We start from the raw sequence: 16102 nt of genomic DNA, 5'->3' as shown, positions 1-16102 counted from the left end.
TCATCTCTCGGTAAATCTCTGACACCTTGCCCTCTCCGACCCACACCCCTGAAAGCACCCTGTGTCGGGAGCAACGGAAATTCCCTCACCTGTTGTCTAGTAAACGCCCTCACCTGCATATATCTCAAGAAATTTCCCCGGGGCAACTTATACTTTTCCTCCAATGCTCCCAAGCTCGCAAAAGTCCCATCTATAAATAAATCTCCCACCCTCCTAATTCCCAACTGGTACCAGCTCTGAAATCCTCCATCCATTCTTCCTGGGGCGAACCTATGGTTGTTCCTGATTGGGGACCCCACCAGGGCTCCCCGCACCCCTCTCTGTCGCCTCCACTGTCCCCAGATATTCAATGTTGCCACCACCACCGGGTTCGTGGTAAACTTTTTAGGTGAGATCGGTAGCGGCGCCGTCACCAGCGCCTCTAAACTCGTCCCTTTACAGGACTTTCTCTCCAGTCTTTTCCACGCCGCTCCCTCACCCTCCATCATCCATTTACGTATCATTGCCACATTGGCGGCCCAATAGTAATCGCCCAAGTTCGGTAGTGCCAATCCTCCTCTGTCCCTACTACGCTGAAGGAACCCCCTCCTTACTCTCGGAACTTTCCCTGCCCACACGAAGCTCGTGATGCTCTTGTCTATTTTATTAAAAAAGGTCTTGGTGATTAGTATAGGGAGACATTGAAATACAAATAAGAACCTCGGGAGGACCATCATCTTAATTGCTTGCACCCTGCCCACCAGCGATAGAGGCTGCATGTCCCACCTCTTGAAGTCCTCCTCCATTTGTTCTACCAACCGTGTCAGATTAAGTCTGTGCAAGGTTCCCCAGCTCCTAGCGATCTGAATCCCCAGGTATCGGAAGTTTCTTTCCACTTTCCTTAGAGGCAAGCCTTCTATCTCTCTACTCTGGTCCCCTGGATGTATCACAAATAATTCACTCTTCCCCATGTTTAGCCTATACCCCGAGAAATCCCCGAACCCCCTCAAAATTCGCATAACCTCTATCATCCCCCCCGCTGGGTCCGACACGTATAACAATAGGTCATCCGCGTATAACGAGACTCGGTGTTCTTCTCCCCCTCTAATCACCCCTCTCCATTTCCTGGAGTCTCTCAACGCCATGGCCAGAGGTTCAATTGCCAACGCGAACAACAATGGAGACAGCGGGCATCCCTGTCTTGTTCCCCTATATAGTCGGAAATACTCCGATCTATGTCGACCTGTAACTACGCTTGCCGTTGGAGCCCCATAAAGAAGTCTAACCCAGCTAATAAACCCGTTCCCAAACCCAAACCTCCTTAACACTTCCCATAAATACTCCCACTCCACCCTATCAAATGCCTTCTCTGCGTCCATTGCCGCCACTATCTCTGCCTCCGCCTCCACTGGGGGCATCATTATCACCCCTAATAGTCGTCGCACGTTAACATTCAGTTGTCTCCCTTTTACGAACCCTGTCAAAGAACAAAGAACAAAGAAATGTACAGCACAGGAACAGGCCCTTCGGCCCTCCAAGCCCGTGCCGACCATACTGCCCGACTAAACTACAATCTTCTACACTTCCTGGGTCCGTATCCTTCTATTCCCATCCTATTCATATATTTGTCAAGATGCCCCTTAAATGTCCCTATCGTCCCTGCTTCCACTACCTCCTCCGGTAGTGAGTTCCAGGCACCCACTACCCTCTGCGTAAAAAACTTGCCTCGTACATCTACTCTAAACCTTGCCCCTCTCACCTTAAACCTATGCCCCCTAGTAATTGACCCCTCTACCCTGGGGAAAAGCCTCTGACTATCCACTCTGTCTATGCCCCTCATAATTTTGTATACCTCTATCAGGTCGCCCCTCAACCTCCTTCGTTCCAGTGAGAACAAACCGAGTTTATTCAATCGCTCCTCATAGCTTATGCCCTCCATACCAGGCAACATTCTGGTAAATCTCTTCTGCACCCTCTCTAAAGCCTCCACATCCTTCTGGTAGTGTGGCGACCAGAATTGAACACTATACTCCAAGTGTGGCCTAACTAAGGTTCTATACAGCTGCAACATGACTTGCCAATTCTTATACTCAATGCCCCGGCCAATGAAGGCAAGCATGCCGTATGCCTTCTTGACTACCTTCTCCACCTGTGTAGCCCCTTTCAGTGATCTGTGGACCTGTACTCCTAGATCTCTTTGACTTTCAATACTCTTGAGGGTTCTACCATTCACTGTATATTCCCTACCTGCATTAGCCCTTCCAAAATGCATTACCTCACATTTGTCCAGGTTAAACTCCATCTGCCATCTCTCTGCCCAAGTCTCCAGACAATCTAAATCCTGCTGTATCCTCAGACAGTCCTCATCGCTATCCGCAATTCCACCAACCTTTGTGTCGTCTGCAAACTTACTAATCAGACCAGTTACATTTTCCTCCAAATCATTTATATATACTACAAAGAGCAAAGGTCCCAGCACTGATCCCTGTGGAACACCACTGGTCACAGCCCTCCAATTAGAAAAGCATCCCTCCATTGCTACCCTCTGCCTTCTATGGCCTAGCCAGTTCTGTATCCACCTTGCCAGTTCACCCCTGATCCCGTGTGACTTCACCTTTTGTACTAGTCTACCATGAGGGACCTTGTCAAAGGCCTTACTGAAGTCCATATAGACAACATCTACTGCCCTACCTGCATCAATCATCTTAGTGACCTCCTCGAAAAACTCTATCAAGTTAGTGAGACACGACTGGTCTTCGTGCACCACCCCCGGGACACAGTCCTCTATCCTCGATGCCAGTACCTTTGCCAACAATTTGGCGTCCACGTTCAATAATGAAATGGGTCTATAGGACCCGCACTGCAACGGATCTTTATCCCTCTTCAAAATTAACGATATCGTCGCCTCCGACATCGTCGGGGGTAGAGTCCCCCCTTCCCTGGCCTCATTGAACGTCCTCACCATCAACGGGGCCAACAAGTCCACATATTTTCTGTAATATTCCACCGGGAACCCGTCTGGTCCCGGGGCCTTCCCTGCTTGCATGCTTCCCAGTCCCTTAATAACCTCGTCCACCCCAATCGGTGCCGCCAGGCCTACCACCCCCCGCTCCTCCACTTTCGGGAACCTTAATTGGTCCAGGAACTGCCGCATCCCCTCCTCTCCCTCTGGGGGTTGAGACCTATACAGTTCCTCATAGAAGGTCTTGAACACCTCATTTGTCTTTCCTGCCCTTCGCACCGTGTCTCCCCTTTCGTCTCTAATTCCTCCTATCTCCCTCGCTGCTGCCCTCTTTCGCAATTGATGAGCCAACAGGCGACTAGCCTTTTCCCCATATTCATACCTCCTCCCCTGTGCCTTCCTCCACAGTACCTCCGCCTTTCTGGTGGTCAGAAGGTCAAATTCCGTCTGGAGTCGTCTCCTCTCCCTGTACAATTCCTCCTCCGGGGTCTCTGCAAATTCCCTATCCACCCTTAAAATCTCCCCCAGTAATCTTTCCCTTTCCTTGGCCTCTGTTTTCCTTTTGTGGGCCCCAATGGAGATCAGCTCTCCTCTGACCACCGCTTTTAGTGCTTCCCATACCACTCCCACAGGGACCTCGCCGTCGTCATTGACCTCCAGGTATCTCTCAATACACCCCCGCACTCTTGCACACACTCCCTCATCCGCCATCAGTCCCACATCTAATCGCCAGAGTGTTCTCTGCTCCCTTTCCTCTCCTAATTCCAGGTCCACCCAATGTGGGGCATGATCCGAAACCGCTATGGCTCAGTACTCAGCTTCTTCCACCCTAGAGATCAACGACCTTCCCAAAACAAAAAAATCTATCCGGGAGTACACTTTATGGACATGGGAGAAGAAGGAAAACTCCCTAGCCCTAGGTCTAAGAAATCGCCATGGATCCACTCCCCCCATTTGGTCCATAAACCCCTTAAGTACCTTGGCCGCTGCCGGCCTTCTTCCGGTCCTTGAGCTGGATCTATCTAGCCCCGGGTCCAGCACCGTATTAAAGTCCCCTCCTAAAATCAAGTTTCCTACCTCCAGGTCCGGTATACGACCCAGCATCCGTCTCATAAATCCCGCATCGTCCCAATTCGGGGCATATACATTAACCAACACGACCTCCATTCCCTCCAGCCTGCCACTCACCATTACATATCTACCTCCGCTATCTGCTACGATGTTCTTTGCTACAAATGCTACCCGTTTCCCCACCAATATGGCCACCCCTCTGTTCTTTGCGTCTAGTCCTGAGTGGAACACCTGTCCCACCCATCCTTTCCTTAACCTAACTTGGTCCACCACCTTTAGGTGCGTCTCTTGGAGCATAACCACGTCTGCCCTTAGTCCTTTCAAATGCGCGAGCACTCGGGCCCTTTTTATCGGTCCGTTCAGGCCTCTCACGTTCCACGTGATCAGCCTCACTAGGGGGCTACCTGCCCCCCTCCCGTGTCGACTAGCCATTACCTTCTCTAGGCCAGTCCCATATCCCGCCTCCGCGCTCCCGCTCGCTCCCCCAGCGTCGCACACCATCCCCGCCCACCCACTCTTTAGCCATTTCCTTTTGGATTTCCGCAGCAGCAACCCAGTTGTCCCCCCCCCCCCCCCCCCCGCTAGATCTCTTTCTAGCATGATTGCTCCCCCCATATTACTTCCGTAAGTCAGCTGACTTCAACTGACCCCGGCTACTCCTGCTCACTCCTCGACCCCCCCGTGTGGGGAACTCCCATCCGCCTTGCGCCTGTCTTCCCCCCTTATTCTTTCTGGCGCGGGAACATCCCTTTACCTGACCCGCCTCTTATGGCGCAGCTCCCTTTCCCCTTCCCCTCCCCTTCCCCATTCTCCAACTATGTCCCGTCTTTCCCCCCTCACCATTTCCCCAATGTCTCCCCCTTCCCAATTTACTTCTCAATTAACTTCAACCATAACATTAACAATAACATTTCCTGCAGCATCAGTCCCTCAGTTCCGATCCAATTTCTCTTCTTTGATGAAGGTCCATGCTTCCTCCGCCGTCTCGAAATAATGGTGTCTCTCCTGATACGTGACCCATAGTCTTGCCGGCTGCAGCATCCCGAACTTCACCTTCCTTTTATGCAACACCTCTTTGGCTCGGTTGAAGCTCGCCCTCCTTCTCGCCACCTCCGCACTCCAATCCTGGTATACCCGTACCACTGCATTCTCCCATCTGCTACTCCGCACCTTTTTAGCCCATCTCAGGACCTCTTCTCTATCCTTAAGGCGGTAAAATCGCACGATTATCGCCCTGGGTGGTTCTCCCGCTTTTGGTCTTCTCGCCGGAATCCGCTTTGCCCACTCCACCTCCAAGGGGCCCGTAGGGGCCTCAGCACCCATCAGCGAGCTCAGCATCGTACTTGCGTACGCTCCACAGTCCACTCCTTCCACACCCTCAGGGAGACCCAGTATCCGAAGGTTCTTCCTTCGCGCTCCGTTTTCTAGGGCCTCGATCCTTTCAGTACACTTTTTATGAAGTGCCTCGTGCGTCTGTGTCTTAACCGACAGGCCCAGGATCTCGTCCTCAATATCTGTCACCTTCTGCTCCACCACGCGGAGCTCTGTCTCCTGGGTCTTTAGTGTCTCCTTGAGCCCCTCAATTGCCTGTAGCATCGGGGTCAGCACCTCCCTCTTCAGCAGCTCCACGCACCGTCTCACAATTTCATCCTGCTCAGGCCCCCATGTCGCCTGCGCTTTCTCCGTCGCCATCTTGTACTTCTCTCTTTCTGACCCTTTGGTCGACGATTCCTCACGCTGCAGCCGCCGCCGCCGGTTTTTTCCTCCTTCGTTTGGGGGGGACTCCCTTCTCACACCCCACACCGGGTTGCGTCGTCAAAAAATTCCCCGTTGGGGCTCTTAAAAGAGCCCGAAGGTCTGTCGGAGCTGGAGCCGCCGAAACGTGCGGCTAGCTAGGCATCACCGCAACTGGAAGTCGCCTGTCACTTTTCTTATTCCCCTTTCTGTGTTTTGTTCTTATCATTGGTTCCCCCTCCTCTGACTCCTTGCACATGTTCCCATCCGCCTGCCATTTAGTTGAAACCCTCCCCAACCACTCTAACGAATACTCTCCCTAAGACATCAGTCTCTGTCCTGCCCAGCTGTAACCCGTCCAGTTTGTACTTGTTCCCACCTCCTCAGAACTGGTCCAAATGTCCCAGAATTCTGAAACCATTCCCCTAGCACCGTCTCTTCAATCACATAATCATCTTATATATCCTGCTATTTCTGCCCTGACTAACATGCGAAACTGGTAGTAATCCTGAGTTCACTACTGTTGTGGTCTTAATTTTCAATTTGCTTCCTAGCTCCCTTTATTCTTTTCGGACCTCATCACTTTTTTACCTATGTCATCTGTACCAATATGTACCATGACCACTGGATGTTCACCCTCCCCCTCCAAAATGTCCTGTTGCATCTCTGAGACATCCTTAACCTTAGCACCAGGGATGCAAAATATCTGGAATCTAGTTTGTGGACTGTGGTAGTATGCATTAGGGGTCATGTGGGACTGTGAAGCCGTGATGTCATTGGCTGACAGATCCCGGGTCCTGGTTGGCCGTTGATCTCTAGCTCCGCCCTGAAGGCGGAGTATAAGAACCAGGAGTCCTCCCCCGCAGGCCAGTCTACTACTGAACTGCGGGGGAACAGTCACGCTTAATAAAGCCTCATCGACTTCACTCTATTCGTCTCTCGGAGTCTTTGTGCGCTACAATTTATTAAGCGTGACTAAAGGACTATGGAGCTCAGGATCATCCCGGAATGCCTGAGGATCAGCCCCCACGCAGTGAACGCAGCAGCAGCTTTCAAGCACTGGCAGACTTGTTTCGATGCCTAGCTCAGAACGGCCCCCGGCCGGGTCACAGAAGACCAAAAACTACAGGTCCTGCACTCGAGGTTAAGCACGGAGATTTTCTCTCTCATCGAAGATGCAGAGGATTTCCACACGGCGTTCGCAGCACTAAAACGTCTCTATGTTCGCCCAGTAAACCAGATCTACGCTCGCTATCAACTCGCAACGAGACGGCAAAGTCCCGGAGAATCGATAGATGAATTCTACGCCGCGCTACTAATTTTGGGACGGGCCTGCAGCTGCCCGCCGGTGAACGCAAATGAACACATGGACATGTTAATGCGCGATGCTTTTGTGGCAGGTATGAACTCCTCCCAAATCCGCCAAAGACTTTTAGAAAAAGAGTCGCTAGGACTCTCAGAGGCACGGGCCCTAGCAGCCTCCCTGGACGTGGCCGCGCGAAACGCCCGCGCCTACGGCCCCGACCGCGCGGCAGCCCATTGGGCTCCGTACGCACCCGTCGCGACAAACCCACCCCCCCCCCCCCGGACACCCCACAGGCTTGCGCGGTTCAAACGCCAAGTCGCACCGGGGGAGCCCGCTGCTATTTCTGCGGCCAGGCGAAACACCCCCGGCAGCGCTGCCCGGCCCGCGCAGCGATCTGTAAGAGCTGTGGGAAAAAGGGCCATTTCGCGGCTGTGTACCGGTCCCGGGAGGTCGCCGCTGTCCCAGGAGAACATGGAGCCCTGCACGCCTTTTACGCTCCACAACCCCCCCCAGCGCCCCATGTACGACCCGCAGGCGCAACCACTTTGGGTCCCGACCACCGCTCTCCACGGAGAAGATGGAGTTCTGTGCGTCTCTAACGCTCCCCAACCCCCCCCCCCGCGCCCCATGTATGACCCGCCGGCGCTACCACTTTGGGTCCCAGCCACCGCTGTCCCCAGAGAAGAGGGAGTCCTGCGTGTTCCTAACGCTCCCCAACCCCCCCAGCGCCCCATGTGCGACCCGCAGGCGCCGCCATTTTGGGTCCCGGCCACCACGAGGGGAGGAGGGGTGCCGCCATCTTGGACCACCCCAGACCTGTGCGACGCATGGGGGCGGCCATTTTGTCCACCCCCGCCGCCATCTTGTGACCCCCCAGCCATGTGCGATGCATGGGGGCAGCCATCTTGTTCATCCCCGACGCCATCTTGGACGGCAACAACGGACCCCAGTGTCGACGGCTCCACGGGGTTCGAAGAAGACGCTCAACCATTACGACCACGTCTGGCTTCAATGACGCTGGACCAAGCACGGCCCCGGACGCTCCAGACGACGACGACAACGGTGCTGATAAACGGGCACGAGACACCATGCCTGGTCGACTCCGGGAGCACGGAGAGCTTTATCCACCCCGACACGGTAAGACGCTGTTCTTTGACCATCCGTCCCAGCGCACAAAAGATTTCCCTAGCTGCAGGATCCCACTCCGTACAGATCAAAGGCTTCTGCATAGTGACCCTAACAGTGCAAGGGAGGGAGTTCAAAAACTACAGGCTCTACGTCCTTCCCCAACTCTGCGCCCCCACATTACTGGGATTAGACTTCCAGTGCAATCTACAGAGCCTAACCTTCAAATTCGGCGGCCCAATACCCCCACTCACTATCTGTGGCCTCGCAACCCTCAAGGTTCAACCCCCATCCTTGTTTGCAAACCTCACCCCGGATTGCAAACCCGTCGCCACTAGGAGCAGACGGTACAGCGCCCAGGACCGGACCTTCATTCGGTCCGAAGTCCAGCGGCTACTGAAGGAAGGCCGCTGGAATTAGGGTTGCAACCACCTCACCGGTCGTGGGGATCGACTTGGGGCCGGTCGATAAAGGCAATCGGCTCAGTGCATCGGCATTCGCTATCTGCGTTCCTGGTTTGTGCTCCAGAGAATACTCGTATGCAGCAAGCAACAAAGCCCAGCGCTTGATCCGTGCGGAAGCAATGGGCGGTATTGGCTTATTCTCGCTGTAAAGTCCCAGCAGAGGCTTATGATCAGTCACGATAGTGAAGTGGCGGCCATACACGTACTGGTGGAAACGTTTCACCGCAATGACTACTGCCAGGCCCCCCTTCTCGATCTGCGCGTACTTTTTTTCCGCTGCAGTCAATGTGCGGGAGGCGAAAGCTATCGGCCGCTCGGCCCCATTCTCCATCGTGCGGGACAGGACGGCCCCAATACCATACGGGGATGCATCACATGTGACGAGCAAAGGCTTTCCAGGATCATAGTGGGTTAGTAACCCAGACGACGACAATTGTTGTTTTACCCGCCGGAAAGCGGTTTCTTGCGGCTGACCCCAAACCAAGGTGTGATCTTTCTTTAGCAGAAGATGCAACGGGGCCAGCGTAGTCGCCAGATTGGGGAGGAACTTCCCGTAATAGTTTACGAGACCGAGAAAAGAACGAAGATGCGAAGTGTCAGTCGGGGCGGGGGCCTGTTGAATCGCGCGCACCTTCTCTGCGACGGGGTGCAAACCTTCGCGGTCCACCCGACAACCCAGGTAGACTACTTCCTTCGCCTGAAAGACGCACTTTGTGCGACGTAAACGGACTCCAGCCTCCGAAAAGTGTCTAAGGACAGCCTCCAGATTTTCCAAATGTTCCTGCTCCGACATCCCTGTGATCAAAACGTCATCTAAGTAGACAGCTACACGCGGTAAACCTCTCAACATGCCCTCCATAACGCTTTGAAAAATAGCGCAGGCAGAGGATACTCCAAAGGGCAACCGTGTATATTCATACAGGCCCCGGTGTGTATTAATCGTTACATATGGTCGTGAGGCAGGGTCCAGCTCCAACTGTAGGTAGGCGTGACTCATATCTAATTTTGTGAACGAGAGTCCACCTGCAAGCTTTCCGTAGAGATCCTCTATGCGAGGCATTGGATATCCGTCGAGTCGGGAAACCGTATTCACTGTAAGTTTGTAGTCGTCGCACAAGCGAACTGTGGCATCTGGCTTCATTACAGGTACAATTGGTGGTGCCCAGTCAGCGAAACGGACGGGCCTGATAATACCCAAAGTTTCCAAACGAGTGAGCTCCCCTTCTACCTTCTCGAGCAAGTCGTAAGGCACCGGGCGCGCCTGGAAATAGCGCGGCGTGGCCCCTGGTTCGACTTGGATACGGGCTACGGCCCCTTTTATTTTCCCCAAACTGGGCTGGAATACATCTGTGTATCGTCCTAGCACCTCAGTCAACCCTCCAGAACCTGTTTGGAGGATGTGCTGCCACTGCAAGCGCAAATGCGCAAGCAGTCCCGACCCAACAGGCTGGGCCCATGGCCGCGCACCACGATAAGTGGGAAACGCCCCTCCTGGCGTCCATAAACAACAGGGGTCATCGTAGTTCCTGCAATGTCCAATGGTTCCCCCAACCTAGCCTGTGTGTCGGTTAATGTAAGGGTCTGTATACCCTGCTTGATGCGGTCGAATGTCCTCTGGGCGATCACGGAGACCGCTGCGCCAGTGTCCAACTCCATCTCAAGCGGGTGACCATTGACCCGTACTGTCATCTTAATGGTGGCCACACGGGGAGCTGCCACACAATGCAGCTGCAGGCAGTCGTCCTCCATCTCCACGTCCTCAGGAGTAGTCGTCGCAGGTTCATCCACATGGAAGGTACGGCCCCTGGGCTGGTCCCAGTTTCGGTCGGAACGACGGCGCCTCTGGCGCCCCCAGGACCGGCGTCTGCGATGGGGCCGGCGCCTACAAGTCTGACACGGACACGGCGCCTCATCCATTGGTTCTGGAGAAGGCTCTCTTCGGGGAGGAATGTCCGACGGCCACTGGCGTTGATCTGGATGTCGTCTCGCCCAAGGTACCGCAGGAGTGCGGGAGGATGTTTTCGGACGGAAGGGGTTGCACCCCAAGGCATGCACTTCCATTCCCTGTATGTCCTGCACTCCTCGTTCTGCGCTCTCTTGGGACAATACTATTTGAATGGCCTGTTGAAAAGTCAATGGTGGCTTAGCTAACAACTTTCTCTGGGGGCCGCATTGTTAATACCGCAAACCAAACGGTCGCGTAGCATTTCTGACAAGGTCTCACCATAGTCACAGTACTCCGCAATCCTGCATAGCCTGGATAGAAAGTCAGCAAGGGAGTGTCCTGGTGTCCTCTCAGCGGTATTAAACCGGTAACGTTGGACTATTGTGGACGGGGTTGGGTTAAAATGCTGCCCCACTAAATTCACAAGTTCATCAAACGTTTTGGTGTCCGGCGCAGCTGGGTACGTAAGGCTCCGAATCACACCAAACGTATGCGGGCCGCAGGCGGTGTGCAATATGACCACCTGGCGCTCGTTTTCGGTGATATTGTTTGCCCGGAAATAGTAACCCATCCGTTGTGCATACTGGTTCCAGCTTTCCAGCGCAGCATCAAAACATCCAAACGTCCGTACAGAGGCATGGTGTAATAGAAAACAACTTCCAACCTGTATCCAACAAAAATCCAGGGAAGTGGCGTCAGCAGTTTAGACAGTTATTCACTTTAACCCTCGTCGCCAGTTTTGTGAGGGCCACGAAGAATCCAGCATGAGTTTCAAGGATACAAAGAAATAACATTTATTTACAATAACATATATGTACACAACAGCAGCAAGCTCCTTCCTGCTGGTTCCAAACTTGCCAGCTTTATTTATACAGGGAGTCTGCTAATGATTTCTCTTCCCCCCTCATTGGGGAAGCTCATACTCCCACAGGATTGTGGGATTGTCATTAGTCCCCAGCCAGTGGTAAGCAGGCAGGTTATAACACCAAGGAAGATGATTGTGGTGGTTGGAGGTCAACCATCTCAGTTCTAGGACGTCACTGCAGAAGTTCCTCAGGGTAGTGTCCTAGGCCCAATCATCTTCAGCTGCTTCATCAGTGGCCTCTTCCATCATAAGGTTGGAAGCGGAGATGTTTCCTGACAATTACACAATGTTCACGACTTGTCAGATACTGAAGCAGTCCAAGTCTAAATGCCGTAAGACCTGGACAATATCCAGGCCTGAGCTGGCAAGTGGCAAGTAATATTTGCATCACACAAGTGACAGGTAATGTCCATCTCCTACAAGAGAGGATCTATGCATTGCCCCATGACATTCAACGGCATTACCATCGCTCAGTCTCCGAGTATCAATGTCCTGGGGGGTACCATTGTCCAGAAATTGAACTGGACTTGCCATGTAAATACTGTGGCTGCAAGAGCAGGTCAAAGGCTAGGAATCCTTGGCGAGTAACTCACCTCCTGACTCCCCAATACCTGTTGATCATTTGCGAGGCACAAGTCAGAAGTGTGATGGAATACTTGCCACTTGTTTTCTTCAGTTTCGTGACAGGAATAACATTAATGAAAATAATTGCTTTTTTAGTAGAAACAGTAATATTTCTCCTGTTTCATTTGTTGCTCAAATATGGAACACTGTTTTATTTATTCTTTATTTTATGTGTGACAAAGCATATATGAGGATGTCTTATTGTAATGCTTATAATGTTAAAATAAAAAGCCTTACATTTATATAGCACCTTTCACATCCACCAGAATCCCACAGCACTTTACAGTCTTGTACGTTTTGAAGTGTTGTCACTGTTGTAATGTAGGAAATGCTGAAGCCAATTTGTGCTCAGCAAAATCCTGCAAGCGACAATGTGATAATAACCAGACCTTTGCGATCAATATTGACCAAGACACCAGGGATAACTATTTTTTATGCTTTAACAGGACTAGGCCAGCATATTTATTGCCCACCCCAAATACCCTTGACACGGTGGTAGTGAGCCGCCTTCTTGAACTGCTGCAGTGCATATTGTATAGGTACACCCACTGTGCTTTTAGGGAGTGCCAGGATTTTGACACTGCGACATTGAAGGAACAGCGATGTCGTTCCAAGTCAGGGTGGCATGTGGCTTGGAGGGGAACTTGCTAGTGGTGGTGTTCCTATGCATCTGCTGCTCTCGCCCTTTGACATAGTGCCATGATATCTTTCACATCATTAGTGAGGGAAGATGGTGCTTTAGTTTAACCGAAAATTGGTACTCCATCAATCCTGCACAGAAGGGTTAGCATAGATTTTGTACTTAAGACCTGTAGTGGAACTTGAACTAAATCTTCTGAATCAGGTGAGAGTGCTATCAACTGATAAAACAACTGGCACAATTGTATTGTTGTGCTCATGCATTTGCTAATTGGTAAAACGTAGCTACGAAGGTGTTCTTTTCTGGCACTTATTCAAGAAGGTACTTCATTTTACTTTTCCAGCGCTTCCAGTGCTTTTCAAGAAGAAGCTTCAGAATAAACAGCATAAAGAAGGAAGTGTGGCTACATTGCAGTGTGAGCTGTCAAAATCTGATGCCCCTGTAAAATGGAAAAAAGGATCCACACTTATCATCACTAATGACAAATACGAAATGAAGCAGAAAGGTTCTAACGTTGAGCTGATTATTCATGACCTAAGACTTGAAGATGCTGGAGAATACACCTGTGACTCTGGGGACGAACAGACAACTGCCTCTTTAAAAGTAAAAGGTAAGGCAGCGTCATAAATGATTATTAGGAATTATTAGTAGGCCATTCAGCCTGTCAAGCCTGTTCTGCCATTCATTTGATCTTCCCTGATCATCTGCCTCAATGCCACTTTCCCACACTACGGCCGGGATTCATTGCTATCCGGTGGGGCAGGCCGCACCGGCGCCGAGGAGTGACGTGAACCACTCTGGCTTTGGGCCGCCCGGATCCTCCGCACCTTCAGGGGATAGGCCGGCGCCGGCAGGGTTAGCGCATGCGCGGGAGCGCCGGCGGGGTTAGCACATGCGCTGGAGCGTCAGCGTGTTCTGTCGTGATCCCAGCGCATGCGCAGTGGGGTTCTTCTCTGCGCTGGCCATGGCGGACCGTTACAGCCGCCGGCGTGGAGGGAAAGAGTGCCCCCACGCCACAGGCCCGCCCGCAGATCGGTGGGCCTCGATCGCGGGCCAGGCCACCGTGGGATCCCCCCCGGGGACAGATCCCCCCACGCCCCTCCGAGGACTCCGCAGACCGCCCACAGAGCCAAGTTCTGCCTGTAAGGACTTTGTTTGATTTACGCCGGCGGGACCGGCCGAAAACGGGCGGCCACTCGGCCCATCGCGGAGCGGAGAATCGCCGGCGGGGCCACTACCAATGGCCCCCGACCGGCGCGACGCAATTCCCCCGTCGAAAATCCGACGCCGGAGAATCCGGCAGACGGCGGCGGTGCGGGATTCACGCCGCCCTCCGGCGATTCTCCGACCCTGTGGGGGGTCGGAGTATCCTGCCCTATATCCATATCCCTTCATGTCAATAGTCTCCCGAAAGCTATTGATTTATTTCTCAATTAAGCTTCCACAGCCGTTTGAGGTACAGAATTCCAAAGATTCACAATGCTGAATGAAGAAATTACTCCTCATCTGAGGCTTAAATAGCCTACCTCATATCCTGAGATTATTTCCCCTGTTTTTAGACAGGCAGGGGAACCATCTGATCTACAGCCACCCTTTAAGCTCTGTAAGTATTTTGTAAGTTTCAATGCGATCACCCCTCATTCTTCAAAATTCTAGGGAATACGGACCCAGTCTTCTCAATCTCTCCTCATACGACAATTCTACCATCTCCGGGATTAGTCCAGTGAACTGGCTGGCGGGGTGAGTCGGGAGACTCGCAATGGCATCAGTCTAGTTTTTCGCCTCACACCTTATTCACCGGGCTAATGCGATTCCTGTCACTGGCTAGCGGCCCTGTAGAATCCCCCCAATGCTTCTTTTCAAATTATATTTCATTTCATTTCATTTCATATCTTTTATCTTAAGAATGACTGGGTCTCGGCCAGTAATTGGTTGACCATAGCTATCTGTCATTTGGAGTGGAGGTCTCTTAGACAAGGGCCTATGCAGTCCTCCTAGTTACGGTTAACATTCATGTTATCTCTTTATCCTGTGGCCTGAGGAATACAAAACAATCTTATTCCCACAGCACTTTAGAGTCTGTATTTTAAGAATATTTTCTTATTAGAAAGGGTATAAACATTTGTGTTCCAAATTACATTTCTAGTCTTTCTAACATATCTATTAATGAATTACTTATTCTTTAGTTGTCTCGCAATTAAGGCTGTTTGCATAACTAATCTGGCTGGTTTACAATAATACTGGTTTAGTATTTTATTAAAATGCCTTCCATCAAATTTAGCAGAAGTGCTGAAGAACATATTAATCCAAACTACAAAATGGTCATCATACTAGAACTAGTGAATTTCAAACTGCTAACAGCCCACTGCAGAAAAATCAAGCCAATACCTTTAAAAAAGCCAAGCTTACCATTTGCTCGCGGGCCACTCACCCTGATCACTCCCACTCTGACCCACTTACCCAAGTCACACCAAGTTCGCATATCTATTTATGTAACTCAATATCACAGTATCTCAGAATGGCTACAGCACAGAAGGAGGCTGTTTGGCCCATCATATCTGCACTGGCTTACTGTTGGAGTACTTTATTGGAAATTAGCAAACGTGACACCACTGTTTAAAAAAGGAGGTAGGCAGAAAGCGGATAATTATAGGCCAGTAAGCTTAACTTCGGTAGTAGGGAAGATGCTGGAATCTATTATCAAGGAAGAAATAGCGAGGCATCGGGATGGAAATTGTCCCATTGGGCAGACACAGCATGGGTTCATAAAGGCCATAGTTGTGCCTAACTAATTTAGTGGAATTTTTTGAGGACATTACCAGTGCGGTAGATAACGGGGAGCCAATGGATGTGGTATATCTGGATTTCCAGAAAGCCTTTTACAAGGTGCCGCACAAAAGGTTGCTGCATAAGATAAAGATGCATGGCATTAAGGGGAAAGTAGTAGCATGGATAGAGGATTGGTTAATTAATAGAAAGCAAAGAGTGGGGATTAATGGGTGTTTCTCTGGTTGGCATTCAGTAGCTAGTGGTGTCCCTCAGGGATCAGTGTTGGGCCCACAACTGTTCACAATTTACATAGATGATTTGGAGTTGGGGACCAAGGGCAATGTGTCCAGGTTTGCAGACGACACGAAGATAAGTGGTAAAGCAAAAGGTGTAGAGGATACTGGAAGTCTGCAGAGGGATTTGGATAGGCTAAGTGAATGGGCTAGGGTCTGGCAGGTGGAATACAATGTTGACAAATGTGTGGTTATCCATTTTGGTAGGAATAACAGCAAAAGGTATGATTATTTAAATGATAAAATATTAAAACATGCTGCTGTGCAGAGAGACCTGGGTGTGCTAGTGCATGAGTCGCCAAAAGTTGGTTCACAGGTGCAACAG

The 16102-nt window shown here is 51.4% G+C and overlaps 1 protein-coding gene across 1 annotated transcript in view; it reads left to right on the top strand.

The window, feature by feature from the left end:
* The window catches only part of LOC140424765 (obscurin-like), a 1044598-nt gene that overhangs the window by 443375 nt on the left and 585121 nt on the right, over positions 1-16102 (top strand). The window contains 1 exon segment of the mRNA XM_072508149.1: positions 13059-13325. Coding sequence (XP_072364250.1) covers positions 13059-13325 — 267 coding nt within the window.

The sequence above is a fragment of the Scyliorhinus torazame genome, chromosome 6, assembly GCF_047496885.1.
Source record: "Scyliorhinus torazame isolate Kashiwa2021f chromosome 6, sScyTor2.1, whole genome shotgun sequence".
NCBI classification, from domain to species: domain Eukaryota; kingdom Metazoa; phylum Chordata; class Chondrichthyes; order Carcharhiniformes; family Scyliorhinidae; genus Scyliorhinus; species Scyliorhinus torazame.
Note: the sequence above shows the minus strand (reverse complement) of the source record. Positions and strands in the feature narration are given on the sequence as shown.